This window comes from Nematolebias whitei, chromosome 2, assembly GCF_014905685.2.
Source record: "Nematolebias whitei isolate Nwh7 chromosome 2, NemWhi1, whole genome shotgun sequence".
Taxonomy (NCBI): Eukaryota; Metazoa; Chordata; class Actinopteri; order Cyprinodontiformes; family Rivulidae; genus Nematolebias; species Nematolebias whitei.
In genome coordinates this window covers 3,493,011-3,516,530 of record NC_056499.1, presented here as the reverse complement: position 1 = coordinate 3,516,530, position 23,520 = coordinate 3,493,011, and the positions used below count along the sequence as shown (strand labels likewise).

The 23,520-nt window shown below is 41.8% G+C and overlaps 1 protein-coding gene across 1 annotated transcript in view; it reads left to right on the top strand.

The window, feature by feature from the left end:
* Window positions 1–23,123, top strand: part of lmo1 (LIM domain only 1) — a 28,863-nt gene extending 5,740 nt beyond the window's left edge. The window contains exons 2-4 of the mRNA XM_037695567.1: window positions 8,472–8,685; window positions 19,606–19,731; window positions 22,780–23,123. Of these exons, the coding sequence (XP_037551495.1) occupies window positions 8,472–8,685; window positions 19,606–19,731; window positions 22,780–22,885 (446 nt within the window). The 3' untranslated portion in view covers window positions 22,886–23,123. The remainder of the gene's footprint in view (window positions 1–8,471; window positions 8,686–19,605; window positions 19,732–22,779) is intronic.
* The last annotated feature ends 397 nt before the right edge of the window (window positions 23,124–23,520 follow it).

Genomic DNA, 23,520 nt, shown 5'->3' with positions numbered 1-23,520 from the left:
GGTGAAGTTACAACCTGTTAATTGAGGCTATAAAGCTTTTTATCTGGACCACATTTTTAATACAATTAATTAAATAAGACTTGAGCCGTTTGAATAAAACAAAGTTTTAATATTTAATGTGGGAGGCAGATCTACACCCTGTTGTTTATAATTCTATTAGAATATTCTCAAAAAAGTTGAGGATGGACATTTGTACCAACGATGATTAGAATACATATAAACCAGCTTCAAATAGCAACAGTGTCATGGATCTAAATCATCTGTGCAGCAATATGCATCTAAAACAAAAATGTGACGATGAAAGGCTTTGCAGATATCACGTGCAGTTTTCTGTGATTTGATCAACAGTAAAAACGGCCTCTGCAGAAACAGTTTATGTTTCAATCAGCCGGTCGGGTGTGTTCTGTCTGTAAAATGTGTAAAATGTCTGACCTCCCCTTGGTTTTCATTTGTTTCTCACTGTGTGAGTGAGTGGCTCACAGAGTGGCAGTGTTGATTAGGTAGTAACACTGAATGTGCGTGTGTGTGCACGCATGTGTTTCCAGCTAACTGCCTGTAGGGGGCGCTACTCAGGCTTCAGGTGCATAATTCCATATTTCAGTTCATAACTCATTTCTCTGCTTTGCTCAGATTTCCAAAGACTAATTGTCAAAAGATTCACTTTAGCTTCTGAAGTAAGACTTTGATGATGTTTATTTATTCCCACTCCCAGATTAATTTAACTTCTGTAACTCTTTTACTTCATTACACTTTAAAAATACAACCAATGTAGAAGTTGCAGTTTGACCTTTTTTTTTTTTTTGCTAAATGGAAAAAGTCAATTTTAAATTCTTTACATCATTAAAAGATGGATTAAACACTTTGACAATTTTTTATACCTTTTAGTTTCTTTGGAAATTGCAGTTATCTGTCTGGTAACTAGAAAAGCCTGAGGTGCTTTAGGAGCTGAGAACTAACCCCTCATTCAATGACCTTCAGTAAATAAAATCTTAAATATCTCATTAAAGCCTGTGATTAAAGAGGGTTGTTCTTTATCCCTGAAGGCTAATAGATTAGGTTCTGGTCATTGAAGCTGATGATTTAATCAGCGCTAGAGTATATTTGTTGCAAACTTCAGAAATAAATGGTCAGTGCCATCCATGCACATTTACGGTGAACTTAACATGAACTTAAGCTTGTTTCATAGAACTACCCCCACTTTCTGTTCACACTGCTTTTCATTTCATTCCATTTCATATGACCGGTACTCCGTGGTTGAATGGCCATTTGATTTTAGCCAATAACAAGAATTGCTCCTGCAGGACAAACGTAGGGTCGTTTCTAATAATACGGACAATTTAAACAAGTTAAAAGAGAATTCATTAAAGCCATATTCATAACGACCAACTGAATGCATCAATAGTATTTCTCTCTGGAGAGCTTTAAGACAGATAAGTTTACCATCCCACATGAATCACTCTGAATCTTTATAACAGCCTCCAAACCACCCTCATTATTTACCCCATCAGGTGTGGGAGTAGGGGTAACTTGAATGACACGCTGCCAAATGACTGCCTCCTGCAGGGAATTTGCATTATTCAGGATTAAAGAACCTCTCACACAGTGCATCGCAGTGTGATGTTCCTTCTGCCCCTCCATTTTCAACACGCCGAGGACCCTGAATGGCACACCTGTCTCCTGGCATATCCTTTGAAATAATAAGCGTGCTGTAATTGCTGGGGAGTGGGAAGTATTTTTGTACATCACTTCCTGACCTCATGAGTGACAAACTTTAGACGGCTGCATTTATTCCTCTCCAAATGCATTTTTAATGTAGAGTGAAAAAGTGTTGGTGCATTTTGTTCCTGGTGGCGGAAAGTGGCAGTGACAGGTCTAAAGGCTTTTATTTTGAATCATGGGGCTGCAGATAAGACCGCCTCTTCTTTGAAAACTTACAAGTGTATAGTTTTGAAACAAATTATTATTTTTTTCTTCTTTTGGTCGATCACGTATCCACACTGCAGGAATGGCAGCTTAAATACACAAAGACCAAAGATGAAACTGAATTCACCTTTTTCAGGTGATGATGGCTCCATTTTGAATGAAAAGGAGCAAAAATTGCAGGTTTCTAGATGTAAATATCTGGATCAACATGAATAAAAGTTCTCCTGCACATTTACAAATAACTAGATGAAGCTTTTTGGTCTACGGTCTGATGATCCTCTTTCTTCACTGCGAGAGCTCTCGTGGGTTCATTTTAGGTAAAACTGCATGAAAAAATCTAAAATGTTTTGTGCTCCGTCTCCTCCTCCTCCTCATTCATCTCATTTACTAATTTTCTTCCCATCTCACTCCTCCTAACACCATTTCTGCAGTTGACAGCTTACCTTGCAGTTCTCCAACCTTAACCTACCACTGAGCAACCAAGTACTGGAACACGTCGCCTTCTGTAATAACTTGGAAACTCTGCCAGTTTTTGGTCTTAAAAAAAAAAAGAAGCAGGAGCAATGAATTTAATTAGAAAGCTGTTGCCTATCTCTGTGATACATTTCTTTTAATTAACCCCATGTGAATAAATTAAAAATAATAGGGGGCTGAAAAGTGTGGAAAAAAACACCCTAATGAAGTTTCCCGTTAATTGGGATGGAGTCTGGAGCCAAACCACAGTGAGCACCAAAAGCTAACAATGCCTTCTGTTAAGCTCAGAAAGGGACCCAAGGCCTTCGTGCTGACTTCAAGTGTAAGAAATGCACCTCTGACGTGATGGAAATGACCGCGGGCTGGGAGAAAAGGCAGCCCTGTTCTAGGCTGCTCTGCTGAGACTCCCCACGCCGCGCTTGAAGCTGGGCCAGTGTTATTGCAGCCCTAATGCGGCCGACTCATTTGGAGCGGATCAGGAGTAATTATAGTAAGGAAAGTGGCTGCCGACCATGGGGGTCAGGACACTTGTAACATGTGAAAAGAGCAATTATTCCAGGAGACAAAACCCTCCCTTATCCCGGCCAGTGCCAGGGTCAATGCAAGGGACGGCTGGGCTTCGTTTCAGCGAGGCTTATTAGCTGCAGCAAGCTGCAAAGTTTGAGCGAGTGCATCTTGTTAATGAACAGTCCCCTGCACCCGTTCTGTCTGCGCTCTCTCCCACTTACTGTGGGTGTTAATTATGTCATAATCATAGCAGGCATACAGTCTCAGAAATCACCTCACAGACCCCAGCATTCATACAGAACCATCTGGAAAAGCAGCATGCTGTACAGTAATACAGAAAGCTCTTAGTGCAAATTATAAAGAGAAACACACAGCCAGCTTGAAATGCAATATTGACTTGGGTCTTGTGAAAAAAATAATAAAACGAGCTACCTAATTTGAGAGGAGGAGTGTGTGGACATGTCTCTTTCTGAGAGTGTTTGTGTTCATGCATAGCTTTTCTGCTCTTTCCATATGCTCCTCCAAACGACAGGAACATGAATCAGTGGTCTTTGTTTATCACTGAGAACATGCTCATCAGGCTGCTTCCAGCTGACGTGTATTCCAGCTGATATTATTACCAGATGTCGTGTATTTTGTCTTGGCGACAGAAAAACACGTCTTTGGATTCAAGTGGGCTGATTTCTGCACACAAAAGCAAGACTTCTGCATCAGAGGTCCAGTAACCTTCGTGGAAGACACTTTGACCTGCGGACAAATGATATTTGGAATCGCCTCGACCGCAACATTTACAGTTGCGGCTGCTTGTGCAAAGCAGCACCTGAAGGTTATAAACTCATGAGAGGCTGTTGTAGTTGGTCTAATTTGAAATAAACACATTGACATTTCAACCATTCTATACACGAGTTAAGTGTATATGTGTGTGCAATTAGTTTATGCAAAGTTGCATTTGATAAATAGGTCATAAAACGTGGCCGGTGTTTTTGAAACACCACTTTAATGATGACAAGTGTTCCAGGTGCATTCATTTGATGGTGCGATGAATCATCAACATATCTGTGTATTCACCGGTAGCTAGCATTTTTATTCAGTGCAGCTGGGAGCTGGAATTATAGGGGCCCCCCGAGAGAAAGGCCCACCCAGGGACCAGCCTCCACCTCCTTAAAAAGCCCACTGCCCTCCCCATGCGCCAGGAAGGCTGAGCAATTTTCATCAAGATCCTTTACCTCCCTGTGAACCAGCAAAGTCGGCGTCGCAACATGGCGTCGGCGCTGTTAATTGATCAAGAGGCATTTAATGAAACACCAAAGCAGATGCAACTGTTCGTTCTGCCGTGAAAGGTTGACTGCCTGGAAGAGCAGCTGCTCTGCTGGGAACATGGGCGCTGTGTGCCAATACCAGTGGATAACTGAGTCCGTTTACAATTTACAAAACAAGTGGATAGCTTAAAATTATCATTTGGCCTCTGGAGCGAAACTGGTTGGTTGACCTGTCGATGTTGCCAGTTTGAAATAATTGGTATCGATGTCTTCAGAGTGAACTCAGATTATTAAAAAACGGACATATCTGCGAACAGAACAGTGCTGTTGCACGTGACACCCTGCCCTTCTGTCAATGTGCCGGCTGCAACCAGGGCACCTTTCACAGCAGGGGTGCCTTTTTCTGTACAACACTGGCTGACCAGAAAATTAAACTATAACGTGTAAAAAATAAATAAATAAAACGTCATTATCAGGGGAAGTGCTACTACCTTTTTAATCGTTCAGTGAATTATATATTTTTAAACTGAAAACTGCTTTGTCTTTATGTTTGGAACTGCGTTCATACATTTTGGTCAAGTGCAAGCATGCTTCCATCAGAACTAAATTACAGGCATTAATTGTTTAATCTATGTTTCAGTGTGTGCCTAATAAACTGTTGAATTTACCTGCTGAAAAGAAACAACTCAGCTTCATAAATGAGCCATCGGCTTCTCTGATCTCTAAACATCAGAAGAGGCGTTTGAAAGCCACTGTCAAAGTTTGACTTTTATAATTTCTTCAACGTTAACCTCTGCAACTAAACACAAACAGAAGCAGCGCAAAAAGAAACGTGATATCGATACTGCAATTTATGTTGAATTAAAAACCAGTCAAAGGATTGATAAGAAATCTTTTTTTTTTTTATTTGACTGAATAAAACATTTAGATGCTTTAAAAAAATACAGGAGCCAAACCATTCAAACAGTGAACTCAAATAGAGGCCGAGTTCTTTTCCAACTGTATTTTTCTGTTTCCAGACCTTTCCACGGGCGCTCCATACGACATCTTTTCCCTTAAAAACTTCAATGTATATATGAAAAAGGTTAGTGGACAGAGTCGGTTGTTTTGATAGCTGTAAAAATGGAAGCGTAAATAGGGTAACAGAAATCGGATGCTATCTATAATGAAAATACATGCTCCGACAGAGCGCTCGGGCTGAGTCAAAACTAACTGTACATATTCTTTAAAGATATAATCTCAAAGAGAGAGAGAGAGAGAGAGAGAGGACAGGGCTTTACACACAGTACTAATGGCAAATTAAATTCCCCCCTCAGGATGGATATTTGGCAGGACAAGAGCTGTGTTTCCAGTTTTGAGGGGTAAAATGCATCCCTTGTTGGAAGGATGAATTGGGATGTGGAGAGGCATACTTTTGGTGACATCAAATGACACCGGAAGGTCAGCGGCACTTGTATCTGTTAAATGGAATGGATTAAGTGGAGGCTGCCTCCTAGTCTGCTGCTTCCTTTCATAATGCTGCTTTTCTTTCTGGGAGGTGCCAAGAATTGGAGGTTGTGTTCTACTTTACCGTTCTGCGGAGCGGTGACAGGTGCAGGGAAATGTCTCATGGCGTTAAGGAGAATTGAAAAGACATTTACTTTACACAATCACTTTCCTTTTGTCACAGCTGGGTTTTAGTTGTTGTGTGGTAGGTTTTAGGAACAGCTTGTGCAAACCGTTTTCCAGAAGATGCTTTGGTAGAAGACATCAAACTTGTGCTTCTCTTCACGATGGCTTCAAAGAAGAAACTTAAACATCTCTACAACATTTAGGATTAAAGGACCTGCATACATAGAAACAAATGTCAGATTAACTGCAAACATGGAGCAAATTAGACGTAAAGTGTGATGTCACTTCATCATGAATGCTGTGCAGAGCTTCAAACATCCGGAGGTGCCCATGAGCAGCGCACAGCGACTCCACGATCGGTTAAGCTTCGTCCTTTTCAAACGTGATGTAAAACACAAGCAATCTGTTCGAGGAGCGTGTGGCGGGTGGAGGTCTCAACCAGTTAGGGGTGGTTCTCAGGAGGTGGAGGAACGACCTTTTCATTAGTTCTCTTATTTAAAGCAAAGATTTGGAGTAGAATAACTAATTAGGAGCCATAAAAGACAAATTAAAGATTTTTGTGATCCTTCAGGGAATTACAGCAACTTCTTTTTTTATATCTTAACACGAGCTTTGAATCACATGTGTGTACACCCCCCCCCCCCCCCCACACACACACACACACACACTCTCCCCTCATTAAGACTGTTTTTAGTTCTGTAGAAACCTGTCAGGCGAGCGCTGCTGGCGTACCTGCAGAGAGCTCCCCTAACAAGCCATGAAATACAGGTGGAGGAGTCCGCCCCAAGTCAGTGTGGCTTGAATTTGAAGCTTTTTAGCTTCATTTACACTGAACATTGGTATTTATAGCAGGTTTTGTGATCCTAATGCGGCAGCTTCAAGGGGTCTGTTTTGGGGAGGGAGGGAGATGAGGGAGCTGGAGGGCAGGCAGAACACTAATTGATGGCTCCCATCACTAGAACCAGACCAATTAGCCTCTCCTTTCTACTTCTGATAAAGAAATAAGACTGTCCAACAGCACCGGAGCACTTACTCTGACATACAAACTAGAGCCATAAATTTGACTAACAAGCTTTCCCATTTATTTCACCTCTTTTTAAAAAAGGAAATGCTAATTATATCACACTCGTAGCAATATTGATGCAAGGATGGATGGAGTTTCCAGGTCAGATCTGGATACAACAGTTCCTTTTCCCTGTATGTGAGCGTCACGGTTAAAAAAAAGACAAAGGGGGGTTTCTATTCTGAAACAACTTCGTCTGAAATGTGGTGTAAGACTTTTGTGGGAGAGAGCAAACTCAATAAACCTAGCTGAGAAAAGCAGCACAGACAGCAGCGGTCCCTTCTTACCCGCTGAGGTTGTTTTTTTAATCGCTCAGCAAAGCAAAGCCAAATAGCAGGTCTAAACACACAGAACGCCGTTCCTGCGCTGCATATTTTCCTGCCAAAGAGTTGGAAATTAATAAAAAAAAAACGTATCTGAACTGCTCAGAATTTAAAAAAAAAAAAAAATCTGTGCATTTTTATATAAAACTTTGTATAATGTGTCAAATACGTCTTTCCAGCCACTCAGACACACAAAATGTTGGCCTAACCCCCCGCGGAGCAGATGTCCAGCCCATTTTTCCCCTTTCTTTCATTTTTTTCTTAGGAGAGAGACAAATGTGTTTGGAAAGTAGAGTTGCAAGTGGCGTCCACTGTGTGTTCTTTTAGACGGATCAATAGCTCAGTATGTGAGAGAGTGTCTTAAGAGCTGTTGTCTTGTGCTTTCAGCTGTGGCAGACCTGTTAGTGCTACAGAGGGGAGCTACGCACCCCTGCCTCCGTACCAGCAGTGGCCTGAGGGGGGCTTTTAGTCCAAACACAAATGTCAGCCACACATAGACTATTAGTGTTTAGTGCAGTTATTAAATGGACTTTATTTGTCCTTTAGGAGGCTAAAAGGCGCACTTAAAGGGGACCTGCGTGACAGCAGGGCAATTTGCGAGTTTGGTAACTTAGGCTCGCTCATTGCAGACACATGAGTACAGATAAGTGTAAAAGGAGGAAAGGCTGTAATGCTCGGAGAGTGGGGAGCATTGTGTGTGTGTGTCTGAGGTTTTTGTGCTGTTGTGTGTGTCCCTTTATGAAATACACACAGAGTGAGTGTATGCTAAAAGGCACTTAGGCCATAACATATCTCACTGGGGCCTGGTAGCAACGTTTTTGTGGTCAGAGGCTTTTTAAAAGGTTAATGTTAATCTATACCAAACAAAGCCCATGAGGAGCTTTTACAGCTGTGGACAGTTGAGTGAAATGGGTTTTGATGAAATGGTAGGTAAGTAACACGCTACACAGCTTGTTGTAAATACCACAGTAAGCTAAATACACATTGTGTCTTTTGTTCTTAGAAATTCATGACATGGCCCGTCCTTTGACGCCCCCAGCCTGTGATCGTGTAACTTTTGTAACGCAGCGTGTTCTTCTTTGAACAAGCGAGTCAGTGCGGTGTAGTCCAATGTGACCCGGCTGCCTATCTACATGGAAGAGCGTTTTCTTTAATGCATATGAAGCAGCTAGGCAGTGTGCTGTGGCCGTGCGCGAGGCCAGGCTTAGACGCCTTGAGAAGCAGCCAGCTTATCAAAAGAAGAACATGAAAAGTCACTCGTGTTCCCAGGCCGTAAATCACGCGTGGCTGTTTGTCTCCTTATCACTACAGGTGTGCCGATGCTCTCTGTCCAGCCCAAAGGGAAACAGAAGGGGTGCGCTGGCTGCAATCGCAAGATTAAAGACCGCTACCTGCTCAAGGCCCTGGACAAATACTGGCATGAGGACTGTCTCAAATGTGCCTGCTGCGACTGCCGCCTGGGGGAGGTGGGCTCCACCCTGTACACGAAAGCCAACCTCATCCTCTGTCGCAGGGACTACCTGAGGCAAGAAAAACACACAATCATTTTTCTCCACTCACAACAAACACAAAAGCCGTGCCTTTACCAAAGCTGGGACTGGAAAGGTGTTTTCTTTTCATCTTATGTAGATTCATAAAATGTTTGAAGTATTTCTTCTGTGGAAACAAACTCTTTAACTCATGCAACGACTTGTCACTGTGGTTAGGACATCACGACAGAACCGTAATGAATCTGTTGCCGTTCACCGCTTCAACAAGGCAACACGTTTTTGGAGCTTTGAGCACACGCAGGGATTAAAAAAAAATATTCACAACTTTTCCTACAGTTGTAAATCTACTAAAAATATTCTTCATAAAACAATTACAGGTTGTTTTTTTTAACACTCCTAAATGCAACTTTAATGGTATTTTTTGGACGATGGAAGTCCCAATACATCTAAAAACTGTAGATTTTTATTTATTTATACAAACAAAAAACAATTGCCAAACTTGGATATATCCTAGAAAACCAAAACAACATTTACTTTTATGATTTGATACAACTGATATAAAACAAAACAAAAAACTTAGTAATAACAACTAACACAAAGTTGCTGTGTATAATTTTACATCACACTATTTCCATATTTTGGGCTTTAATATTTAGTTGAAATAATTTTAAGGGCGGCACAACTGGTAAAGCCGCTGCCTCTCAGCGGGCAGGTCCCTGGTTCAAATCCCGGTCCAGGGGCCTTCCTGGGTGGAGTTTGCATGTTCTCTCCGTGCTGCGTGGGTTTTCTTCAGGTGCTCCAGTTTCCTCCCACAGACCAAAAACATGCATGTTAGTCTGATTGGTAACTCTAAATTGTCCCTAGGTGAGAGAGAGTGAATGGTTGTCTCGTTTGTCTCTGTGTCCCTGTGATGGACTGGAGACATGTCCAGGGTGTCCCCCGTCTTTCACACAGTGATTACTAATGGACACCGGCGACACCACGTGACCCAAAATGGAAGAAGTGGGTAGAAGATAATGGATGGATGAAATAATTTTAAGTCTTTTTATGGGGTTGTGTCAAATAAATATTTAAATATCCCAGAAGGACAATATTTACCAGCCTTTTTTAGCTGTTAGTTTGTCACTGATGATTAAAAAAGACATTAAACTTTGCTGTTAGTTACTTTGTTCATGCGTGTCCCTGTTTACGTGAACACGAGGACCTCTGTCATGAAGCCTCTCAACATTAGAAGAGCTGTAGGCTGCGACAGTCCTGCAGGCAGGATTGTTGCTTTACCACTAATGCCCCCAAACACACTCACATGCACACACACTCACATGCACACACACTCACATGCACACACACTCACATGCACGCTCCCTCGTCATATGTCCCGGCCATCTGCTTGTTAAATTAAACATGACCATTTCCTGGGCGTTAGGTCACATTCCCCACCGTTTATCTGAGAGGGAATCCCCCAGGGGTCGACTTAGGGATGCCGGTGCCCTGTGTCCCCCCACCACCACCATCCACCATCAACCGCCCCCCCTCTCGTCCTAAACTCTTTCCAGCATTGTCCCTGCCTCACCCCTCTTTCAGGGTGTTCTTTTATTTCGTGTCTGCTTGCCTTTCAGCTCTCTCACTGTTACCGTCGACCTGCTGCCTCCTAGTTAGCTTCACATCAGATGAACGTTTTAATTTGAAAAGCTCGAGGAAACTAAATATTTAAGTCCAGTACCAAGAATCCCAACGAGCTAAAGTATTTTCCTTAAAGAAAACACTTTGGTATTTTCATAAAAGCTGGGAGGAAGCAAGACAGGCAGGAAAAAATCATTGTATATGTTTAATTAATTAATTTTTTTAAGTGTTTGTAAGGGTGCTTTCATACCAGCCCTGTTTAAACAAACTCTAGTCCGTTTGCCTAGAAAGTCCGGTTCGTTTGGGGAGGTGTGAATGTGCAATCGAACTCTGATGTGACCAAAAAGTGAACTCTGGTCCACCTAAATACCTAGGTCTCGGTTCAGTTGAAGTGAACTCTAGAATGCAGTGTGAGTGCAAGTGGACTGTTGACCGTTCCAAAAGCAGGAAGTGGACTACAGTGCAGGGCATTCTGGGTAAAAACAACCAAAACAAACACACATTTCCCTTACCTCAGCCGTCAGCCGCCTTGTGTGAAAAACAACATTCTCCATGATCTTCTCCTCATCTTCCGCTCATGCTGAGTCCATTGTTGAACAATGACAAAACAGAAATCCTGAAACTGCTAAAAATCTGAGGCCACTCCATTTTTGTTTTTATTTTCACAAGAAGAAGAAGAAGAAGCGTCTTTTTCAGAGTTTTGTGTCGTGTTCTTCAGTAGTTCTTGGTGCAGCGCCACCACAGGCGAGCGGGGGAACAGGTCGACTGACTCGGTGCAGTGTGAGTGAACCGCACCAGCTGACATGTAAATACATGTGCTGAATTTTGGTCCCGATCAAACCGAGTCTACCGGACCATCAGGTGTGAAAACGACCTGACTGTCCACTTCAGACGAGTCTGATCTGCCGCTCCATATTGTCCAAAGACATCTTTTCAGAAGAACAAAGTCCTGGTAGAAAACAGAAGTGGTTTTATCCACTTACATTCAGAAAGAATTTTAATTTGATGGACACTGAGGAATCTGTGATATTTTGCTGTAACTTTATTCATTCGTGCATCAGTTGCTCTTAGAAAATCCACCGTGAGAATATAAACATCTTAACATCCTTTAGGCAAATTTTAGAGAAGAAATAGAAGTTACTGCTTTGCCAGTTGATTGTAGATTTTCCTATTTAAATGAATGGTTGACTTGAAAAACAGGCACAAGAGTTTATCTGCACCTCGGACAAAATTAAGGCCTGGAATAAAATTACAAATCATGCAGAAAGTGAGAATAAGAAGTCAAAGCCTGCCTGTTATAACGGGCTGGTGTCTTGTGTAGTTAATTAAATAAAGGCCTCGGTCTTTATCTGAGGTAATACATTAAGATTTTTTCTAGCTCACCTATGGTTTTCAGTGACATTTTACTTTCATCTTAGCTCTTCTTCTGACCTGGAAGGAGCTCACAGCCCACTTGAGAGGCGCTCAGGGACGTTACGTCGAGATAGGCCATTACCATCCATCAGTCCCTTCCCACAGTTAATGCTTTTAAGATGCAGTGAGAGGTCCACTAAGACCTGATGTTGCCCCCAGAAGGGGCAGATGGCACAGATGAGGTTATAATAAATGGGAAAATGACCAAGAGAAGGCAAAAATGATGAAGCTCTTAGTTTCACTTAGTAAAATACATCAGCTGAAAGGACGGCAATCCCAACCCTGAAGCTGTAAGTGCCTAACTGGCATAGTGTAGGGAAAAGGAAAAGCTTTCTCGCACATTAGACCAGTAAGATGTGGAGTTCAGGCAGCGGGCGAAAAAAGGAGAGTGACATATGAAATCAAGAGTTAGGAACACTAAAACAAGAATCACACGAAAAGAGGAGAGGGAAAGAGCTTCCTGTGCCTCTGCTGCCCCAGATTGTCTAATGAAATCCATCCAGCTCGGCTGCTCTTCAGCCTGCGACAAACGCAGAACACTTAATGGGCTGAGATGCTTGAGATGAATTCTATTATGGAGCAAATTAAAAACCTCGCCTTGCGTACAGAGAGAAGAGGCAGTTCAAAAGACCAGAGCATTTGAAAGTAGGTGATGCAGCGTCCAACCGGCTCCAGTTGTCTTTACAGTGCCTCTTTTCTGAGGGCAAGACAGAACCCGGCCTCACCTGCAGTAATGAAGTTGAATTTGTGCACGGACTTAGCCTCCTGCACTTCATTAAAGACGAGCAGTGGATCAAACACACATTTCCCACACTTTGGAACCCTGCCATGCTCACACACATTTTTATAGGAGCTCCATCTGCGATTGTCCTCCAGTAGCATTAGCAGCTCAGAAGGAAATGTCTGCACACACCTCTGCTGCTTTTCCTTCCCTTCATAAACAAACGCCAAGAAGAAAGTTCAGTTCCAACCTACAAGCAACACGCACGTTCCAAGAGATTTTATTTTTTAAGCAAAGTCTTCCATCAGAATAACTAATTAATTATGCTCTCTTGTTCTGGACCGACGTAGTTATTGTGCGATAATCAGGATTTGAAGACTGATATCAAATCTTTCATGTCCTGTCTTTCATTTGTGCTGGAGATGACATAATAGTCATCAACTTATCAAAATGGAGCATAATTAACTGTAAGACGAAAACGTGCTGAAGATAAAGAATATTATAAGCTCCTCACAAACTAATCAAATAGAGGTGGGATGATCGGGGTGAGGATGGTTTTCAAATGTGTCCTTTTCTCACTCTGTTAGGAAGTGGAACAGTTGCTCTTTTTTTAGGATAAGACAGATGAAAAGAGGAAGGTTTACACTTTCAAATGACACAACGGTTGGGGAAGGTCAGAACATGCGCTGCATGCATTACCAGCTTTCCCTCCTATGAAATCTGAAGAAGAAGAAACCTTCACAGGCTGGGATGTCTCAAAGAGCGCAGAGAACAGGTAGAAAACTTCAAGAGCTGCAGTCCAAACTGAGCGAAGCAGCAGAGAGAAGCAGCAGATACACTGCAGGAGCTTTAAGGGTTTGAAGTTAACAAAGCAGCAAGTTGAAAGGACCAAGAAAAGGCCCTCATTCCATTTAAGACCCATAGTAATAAGACAATAACAGACGAAGGAGAGCCGCTGTCTAACTCTGATCACTATATCCACATCAGCACACACACTTACATATTTAGCTACTAAACAAAAACTCTTTCAATGAGTTGTTCTGGTGAAGCAAGCAGGCACGGAGACATGTTGCCATATAATTCATGTTGAATAAGAAATTATATTATTTCTATGCTTTGAAACAAGCCAACAAAAGTGAAGAAACTAGTCCAAAAGCTAAATAGGACAATGTTTCCAAACCATGAACTGCACATAAAATTAAATCGAAGCTGCAGAATCAGAATCAGAAGAATCAGAATAAGCTTTATTATCATTGCACCATAGTACAGTACACTGAGATTATGTTCGTACAGTCGTCTGAAAGATGGACGGAGTGCACGTTGATGCTGCTCCCAAGAGCGTGCCCCCTATTCTTTAGATAGAAAAAGGCCATGAGGAAAGGACGGTGATATTACAAAAAAAGATCTCTTCACACCTTGTCCTTGTCAGGACACGATTTAAGACGTCAAAAACTCTGCCAGCAGTCAGGCAGACTGTCATTTCTCATCAGCCTTGAGCTCTGCTGGTGCTTTTGATCCAAAATGGCCAAATTTGTGGGCTTTCCACTGGTCTGTGCTTACTAGCTCCCTCCAAGGTCGTCCACAACACGCTGGCGAGTCTCAGAAGCCACAAGTGGCCTGTGATTCTCACAAATCGATTCCATCTTACAGATGAACTCGTAAATCAGCTGATTTTGAGTGCTCAAAGCATGAACCAAACCTCCCCACAGGGTCGGCAGCTTTGCCATGGCTGAAACTGCTGCTGCGTCTTCTTTAATAGCCGATAACATACAGTAGGTATCTGACGGTGCCAAAAAGCAGAAACCCTGCTATCATGGTTCCAATACTATAAACCTCGTTGACGTCCTTCTGAGACAACATGGAAAGGCACATCAACTTCCAATCCCCCCCACGGATCCATGACGTATCCTGCCACGTGTGTCTCAGCGGGACATGAGGGCTCTCCAGGACCCTGTTACTTGGTTGAAAAAAATTTATCAATTGCATTGAAAGTCCAGCTGACCAGATCCATGACAGTAATTTTACGTTTCAGAAGATGAGTAATAGGAGCTCTGATACACAGGACAGAGAGCGAAAGAGCAGGAGGAGGACGGGAGAGGGAAGGAAAGTGTCCGTCTTGCTCGAGAGCGAGCGAGGGAACAAAAAGTAGTGATGACCTGCCATCTTAGTGCAAATTCTACCTGAGACTGCAAAATTACAACAACGAACAATGAATATGTGTGTTACGTGTTTATTTATTCATATGTGCAGGAATTAGAAGTGAATGAAAAATGAACAAAAGTTGTCAATTCTGGCTCAAAAACTGGTTTGAGTGGCTTCTTCTTAAACATCTGAACCAAAGAGATATTAATCCAAAATAACAGATAGCTTGCTTAAAATGTAGTTCTGTTTTTACTGCCTGGTTTTCTATTAATTTATTTAATTAATGAATTCAAATGACTGGAGAAATCAACTGCTGCTCTCCTAAAACAAAACATGTCAGAACACAGACATTAATAAAAAGAAGCACTAAAATGTTTTTTTAATGAATCATTTTCAAAAACAGTGTGCAGTCTGTTATTTAAAAGACCATTGATTATAGAATGAAGCTTATTAAGTGTCTCATAATATATTCAGAGCTTTAAAAAAAACATTTATAAAAAGATGTCATGCCATATACTGTATATAAGTCATGCACATCAGCTGGTGAAGATAAGTGGGACACAACCCCATCCAGGACACGTTCTTACAGAACTTTTGGAGCTGTGTTCCAGACTTATGCGTACGATTTTAAAATCAGGAAACAATAAAGTGATCAGTGAAACAAGTCAGCAGCTATGTGCTTTAAGACAGTGAAGCAACGAGGATGATTTTAGAGACCGTGGACCGTGCTGTGCAGAACTTAATGCAGAATACTTCTGGTTCCTCAACGGCATCCAGCTGAGGTTGGAGGTTTAGAAATAAATGTTAACCAGGTTCTGCACCTTAAAGGTTGGAAATGTATGGTCACCAATACTTCTTTTACTGCCAACAATGAAACTATTAAGCGTTTTGAACGGTATATGCAGCTGCAAGGTGACAACTGGACAAAAAAAGTGTCCTGCTGCTTTCTCTGAAGGTAGAATTGACACCAGCAGCAAGCTGGACTTCCCCACCAGGTGTGTTCACAAGCTGAATGTACAAAGTGAGCACCGTGTCTGCAGCTCCACAGGATGTGATAGAGATGGATTAAAATAATCCGTCAAGGTGTTTTAAGTGCGTGAATAACAGTCTGTATAGGTGACCAGCTCTCCGTAGGTTCTCCTAGGGCCGTTTTACCTCTGAAGAGAGAAAAGGACTTCACCGTGGGTGACCCACCGCAGCACATTATAGCTTCTAGAATGAGCAAGCTCTTATAAAAAAATAAAAAATGTTTATACATATGGTCTCAGCGTCATTCAGAAGTCGAGGGACATTAAAATAAATAATCCTGAAAAAATGTCACCCAAAAACTGGAGTTGAGTTTGGATGTTGTTTGGTGCAAATGCAGACTGGTGATGTAAATAATTTGATTATTGATTGAGTGATTGATTGGCACATCTAGAACAAGCACCACAGGGCAATGTGTGGAACACAAGTGTAGATGTATAGTGTTATCAGGCAGTTGCCAGAGCATCTGACAGTCAGTTAAAGCTACGCTGAAACTCACCAGACACAGGATGCCTTGTAGACACATTAGGCAGCTTTACTAGGACTTCCTGGGACCATGGCCCGCCAGGTCCCCAAATTTCCCCCCAATCAAAACTGTGTGGACTCGGATTTGACATCACCACGACCCAGTCAGACCCGTTGGATCTCTTACAGCCAACATGCCACAGGAGAGGAAACATCGGCTGCTATACACCGAACCGCTGCTTGTATTCAGGCCACGCCTACTGACAAGGAACCTTCTGGGCGCCTGTACTTCCATCATTGTTGTGCATGTAGGCTTGAATCATGGTTACATAACCTTTCAACAGGTGAAGGTTCGTTTATTACCACCACTTCGTCTTGGCACTTATACTTTTAGTAAGAAGTGCACTAACAATAAAAACTAAATGGTCTCAAAGGACATTCAAAGGAAACACTGAGTCCTGTAGAGACAATAATATTAAAAACATTAGGCCAATAAGGAAATGCCATAAAGTGCAACACCACTAACAAGACGCATCATCTTCTCTCATTAATTATTTAAATCTTTCCTAAAAGTCAATGTGTGATTAATTGCTAGATTGTGCTCGTTCTGATCGTTGTTTTGAACATCATTGTAAAAGTAATTTAAAAAAAACAAAACTCAAAGAGACATATTTGTCCCATCATTTAAGTATCATCCTTCACAAACGTTATTTTCTAGTTTCAGCAAGACCTTGGAAGTTTCCAGTTATTCTACATTTCTATTTGATACCTTTATACAGATTTTTCTGAGTAGCCACTTTATTACAATTAATAGTAGTTTTGTTTGTTAATTCATAATGGTTTAGGTTTAACTCACTGCTGGAGGAGTTTCAAACAGAAAATTATAACTTTACTGGGGTGAACGGGCTGGAGGATGAAACAGAGCTGTGTTGAATAAAAAAGGGAAATGTGTGAATTCATTTATAAATATTAAGAAACAAAAAGAGAAAACAAACCTTCCTTTTAGAAAAAAATAAAGAAAAACTCTGTAGTTTTTTTTTTTAAATGTGTGTTTTTTGCTCACGCTCGTCTCTTCCAAATGCTGAAAGATAACAAGGTCATTCCGTGTAGCTCTAGTGTTGGGTATGTTTTTGGATCAATACGAATGCTGAGAATTCTTTTGAGATGTCTGACTAAGCGAAAGATTTTGTGCATCTCTGAAGAAAAACACATTCTTGGTGTTGCAGAGCACCCTGTGGGTGGCAGATGCCTGCTGTATGAGAACATGGAGGTTTTTATTTTTTACTGAAGCACTAACCAATTGTAACAGTGTCTCAGTTTAACACTCTGTGAATCCGTCTGATGGAACATAACAACCTTTCTCTCTCTGTTTCTGTCTCGGCTGCTCCTCGGGGGCAGTGGCCCCTAATTAGGAGCAGAGCTGCTGGATATACATTTTCCCTAACAAGGTGAAAGTAACTGAATGGGACAAGCAAAAACTCGGCAGAGTATCAACACTCAGACTCGTCTGTCTGAGCTCTACAAGTTTGGGGGAAAGTGTTAAACATACAACTGGAATGACAATCTGCTGTTGTCTTATCCTCCCTGGCAAAGCTGCGAAACAGTCCTGCTGCAGAATATATAAATCTAGCTGTGCTCCAAAATCTCCAATTTAAACATAGGGGCAGGCGCGTGGAAAATGAAAATGTTAATCTGACTGGGAGATGCATTTGAGGTTCCTTTGCTCTGAGGGAAGAAGAAATATTACCCAGTGGCTCTTTTTCATGTTTATGACTGGTATCATTTTCCTCCTATCTAATAAACCTAAACAGGCTGCAGTGATTTGATTCTGTTCACACTAAAACATTCAGTTTACTCTTCGGCGCTACAGCTGTCGTCTCTACCTAAGGTTTTTCTCTGCGTGGAACGGGAAGATGGAGGCAGAAAGAATGGATCTGAGCCCAAACACTTGCAGCAGAAATCATTTTGAAATAATGGCCACCTATAAATCATTTCTAGATGTTTTCAATGGAAACTTTCAACTCTACCAATGTTTTACAGCGTACGTGGTAAAATTTTCACAAGATTTAAACCTTGTGATTTATATACAGTATTTTAGATCATAAGTCATTTATAGAGATCTCTGGTTACAGGCCTAATATTGCTCCTTGAAGAAACGCACATCACCCACAGCCTTTCATTACACAGCTTTAAACTAAAATAACTTAATTATTAACAAACTGGCATTTTGGTCAAACCTTGTAAACAATTTTAAGCACAATTTCAGGCAATATGTTGAGAACTTCCAAGTTCTGTTAGCACTCACAGATTGTGCTAAGAATGGTTTTTATCCACTAAATCTTTAGGTACTGTATTTTCCGCTGTACACGTTGCACCGCCGTATAAGTCACATCAGTCCAAATATGTCTAATAAGGTTGAACAATCCATAAATAAATCACTTCGCCGTATACATCGCATCTATTATGCGTCACCGCTGACAACCTAGAAATGTGGGCCGGCGTTGTGCCAAAAATCAATTAACTACCAAATGGTGGCCGCTGGGGCGTGCATGGGAGGACTTTCCCAAGAATTTAACAAGATTAACACTTAAAAACAACTGTTCGTTTTCTCGAAATTACAGGAAATGTGTCTCAGTTGAACTTTTCCTTAATAAATGCACTTCGATGGTCAAATCAGCTGCATTTCACCGCGGCGGTGCAGCGAAATGAAGCTGATTTGACGGTCGCTCCAGGCGAGTTGGACGAAGGTGGCAGGCTATGGCAAGAAGATGGTGTCATTAACAGCCATTTTTACCTATTACATGACACAATGGCATGCCATATTACGCGAGTGCCATGTAGCGGCTGAAAATGGTAGTGTTCAATATTTTCAGTCCGAATGAATGAAAACGATCATATCTCAGCCAAAAATGTAGTTATCAATATGGGAAAAAATCCATAAATGCATTGCTTCGGCATACAAGTCACAGAGCATGCAAATTATGCAACAACAAAAAAATCTTGACTTACAGGCTGAAAAATACTATTTTTAATCATCTAGCTGTGGCAGCTATCAAGAATGAAGTTGACTTTAAGTTATTGAGTCGTAGCAGTGCATCCAGTAATTAATTTCTAAGAGTTTCATTTTCATTGGCAGCACGATGGGTCAGTGGTTAGCACTGTTGCCTCACAGCAAGAAGGTCCTGGGTTCAATCCCCGGTTGGACCTGGGGTTGTTCTGTGTGGAGTTTGAATGTTCTTCTCTTGCTTGCATTGGTTTTCTCTGGTTGCCTCCCTTGCAAAAGAGATCAGTGGGATTTGCCTGGTTAAATAAAGATTAATAATAATTAAAATCAGTCTTTTGGGTTTTCAGATATTTTGCTAACACTACAGAAAAGTAAATCCGCATGCACAAGACTATAAAAAGGCCATAAAAACAAAATATATATTTTTTAGTCCCCTTCTGCATCTTTCACCCTGTCTTGTGTTTCGATCGTTACTGTTTCTACACATTTTTGTTAGTTTCTCGTGACACAAATGTGAAAGAGAAAACGGTGGTCTAATCTCTGTCTCTTCTCTCTGTCATTCAGGCTCTTTGGTACAACAGGGAACTGTGCAGCCTGCAGTAAACTGATCCCAGCCTTTGAAATGGTGATGAGAGCCAGAGATAATGTTTACCATTTGGACTGTTTTGCCTGTCAGCTTTGTAACCAGAGGTAAGAATGGGAACCGTAACTGCACAACAACACTGCCATTAACAAATCCTGAATGAAGCTTGATAGCCTAAATATTAGAAGGTGTTTTTGTCTGGAAATGAGGTTTTCTGGTTAATTACATTATAGGAGACCACATCTTGCAAACTTGGTTGTCTCGTTGTGCTGTTCTGTATTTGTAAAACTCTGCTAATTATTTCCACTGCGACATAGTGCCAGCAGTCTGTCTTTGTTTGTGGCTAGATATGTAAATCTTTACAGCTAGCGGGATGTAAAATTAGCTCTTGTTCTTATGTGAGCTACAAAAGCTGCAGAAGAGAAGCTCTCCAGAAGCTTCTCGCAGCATAAAGAGGAGAAAAAAGATCAGCGCAAACATGGCGTCTCCAAAAGGGAAAAGGTTATGGAATTGGTTTGATGTACATAGAATATGACATACCCAAATATTGCTTTTTCTATTACTATATTGTCAGTAATGACACCAGTCTGCAAGGCCTTTGCATGCTTGTCAGGGGTTCTGTGACCCTGTTCCTCCACACAGCGCAAGCCTATTAACCTTCTGCAGGCCAGATTCAGTTACCATAGTGAACACCTGCTGTAGGGGAATTATGACTGCAGCCTCTCGACTCAGCTGGCAGACACAAAGCCAGGCCTCATCTGGCACAGTATCGGCCTGGCTGCGACTGTTACCAGCTTTATTTACCGTGTTACCAGCCTGGCGTATTACTGAAGCCAAGCTATTTTCAGTCATGTTCTTATCGTCACTTTCGTCCAGTCACATTACGGAGCTGTATCCAGAGTCACACCAACAAACAGCAGCATCGAGGGGATCATCAGTCTGTGTTATTTCCCCCTCTTCAATTGACTCTGAGACTTTAGAGGAAAAATGATTTTGAACATTGCAGCCAAAGTGGCTTCTGAAAAGCTAACCCCGTGGCAGTTTCCTTGGAGACTCCCATTCGTTTGACCAAAGAGAGTTGACCTGTGCCAGCGCTTGTTTGTTTGCTTTCACTTGGGATTTAATCTCGTTTCATTTGAAGCCTTCAAAATGGGCTGTGAATCTGACAACAGAAGTCCTGATGTGCAGAATGAAAAATGTCTCAAACCAAAGGTGGATAATCAAATTGAACCATCAATTCAATTCACTTCAAAGATTCTTTATTAATCCCAAAGGAAAATTAAGTGTTGTCTTAGCTCATCATCCTGGTTTCATTGAAGAGTTGTTATAGATGATAGCTGTGGGCAGGAAGGAGCTCCTGCAGCAAATCTGAAGAATTTGGTCACAGATACCGATCCATCCACCCCAATCCAGCTTACTGTCAGATCCGACGGGCCTCTGCGTCCTCCTGGGCAGCAAGACTGACCGAATGCTGGGCAGAATTCCTCTCTGAGCGATGGTTGCTGCTCCCAGCAGTCTGCCGAGCTCCTCGTCACCACGGACAGAGAGCTGAAGGTGCCGGGGGATGATCCCGGTTCTCCCGTTGTCACAAGCGGAGATTCCCACCAGCTCCAGGATCTCGGCGGTCATATACTCGAGCACCGATGTCAGGTTGATGGGGATTCATCCACGATGCCTCCTTTTCAACTCATTTGGGATTTGGGGCTGTAGTTGAGGTATTTGAGCTTTTGAGATGTTGATCAGCTGCTCCTGGTTGTTGCCATGGTTACGCATAATAACAAATGTGCAAAAGTAAAAAGGTTTCAGTAAAAATCCTTCCAGCTGCACAGCATCTGATACCAGAGGAAGTAATCATCTGAAAAGTTATTTACAGCCAGAAAAAAGAGGAATTAAAGTTTTCAAAAGTAATAACTCAGAATGAAAGTAACAGAGCTGCTCCAACTTCAACTGTCATCTAGAAAAGGCAGACAGCACTGTGAGAGTCATGTTCTTGGATTTCTCCAGTTTAACACAATCCAGCCTGATCTGCTTTGTCAGAAACTCCAGAAGACTCAGATGGAGGCCTCAACCATCACCTGGATCAAAGACTATCTGACGGACAGACCACAGTTTGTGAGACTGAAGTGTTGTGTGTCTAACCAGGTGGTCCGTAGCTCAGGAGCACCACAGGGGACTGTACTCTCACCATTTCTTTTCACTCTGTACACCTCAGATTTCCAGTACAAAACAGACTCCTGTCATCTGCAGAAATATTCAGATGACTCTGCAGTGGTCGGGTGGATCAGAGGTGGACAAGAAGCTGAGTACAGGGAACTGGTGGACCGCTTTGTGGCATGGTGTGGAAACAATCATCTCATCTTGAATGTGAACAAAACAAAGGAGATGATTGTAGATTCCAGGAGAAACAGGAGCAGGTCCTACCCTATTTCCATCATGGGAGAAGAAGTGGAGGTGGTGGAGAAGTATAAATACCTTGGGGTTCACCTGGACATCAGACTGGACTGGAGATGCAACAGTGAAGCATCTACAAGAAGGGACAGAGCAGACTGTACTTCTTGAGGAAGCTGAAGTCCTTCAGTGTTTGCAGCAAGATGCTGCATATCTTCTATAAGTCTGTTGTAGAGAGCGCTGTCTCTTCTGCCATCATCTGCTGGGGGAGCAGCACCAGAGCAAGTGACTTCAAAAAGATCAACAAGCTCACAAAGAAGGCTGGCTCAGTTCTGGGGACTCCTCTAGAACCTTTGGAGATGATTGTTCAAAGAAGGATTCTTCATAAAATGAAGAACATTATAGACAACCCTCAGCATCCTCTTCATCAGACTGTCATACAACAGAGTGTCTTCAGTCAGAGGCTTCTTCAGATCCGCTGCAACGCTACAAGAGATCCTTCCTGCCCACAGCCATCAGCGTCTAGAACAACTCTTTAATGAAACCAGGATGATGAGTAACCACAACATTTAATTTCCCTCTGAGATTAATAAAGTATTTTTGAATTGAATTGAACATGCAGCCACCCCGATGTTAACTTTGAAACCAACAAGTTAACATTTTCACTGCTTGAGCCAAACACTCCAACACACGTGTCTTTGTCTTGATGCCGGCAGTAGCACGCTTCGTGTTCACTACAACCGTCTTCTGTTTTTGTCTTCCAACAGGTTTTGCGTGGGGGACAAGTTTTTCCTAAAAAATAACATGATTTTGTGTCAAATGGACTATGAGGAGGGCCAGCTGAATGGGAGCTTTGAAACGCAGGTTCAATAGTTGGAACCTCGAGGCAGCAACAATCGACTCTACACTTCACTCTAGATGGATGTTGTGCTGCACTTGGAACAAGACAAGCGTCCGTCTGCTTGCCTGCAATACTTTTTAAGACCCCTTTATCAGTCCCTAAGGACTCTATTGTAAATGTTCTACTTTTTGCCCCTTCCACCCACCCCCACACACACACACACACACACACACACCTCCCCAAACACTGAGCAGTTACAAATTTTGATGTACAGTTGTGCCTGCTAAGCTGAGCACTGTATTGCTTGTATGTTTTTGTGAAATTTGTTTCATTTTTTTTTCTTTCATTCTTTTAGAAATGGTTCACTGGAGGGTATGTACAGTCTGTTTTCTCTGTATATATAAACTGGAACATTTATTTTATGAAATGTATTGCAATTTTATTACTAGTGTGAATTAAAGATTCTTAAATGTTCATAGTGAGTTTATTTTTCCCCTCGTTACTGGAGCCAAAGCTGTTGAAATTTTGTTTTGATATACTAATATCAAAGAAATACAATCTGATAAAAAAGCTTATAAGACATTCTATTTAAAATTCTGTTTAAATCATGACGAAACAAGTTTTGTAACTTTTTCGTCAGTCTCTGATGGAGAAGGAAACACTGTTT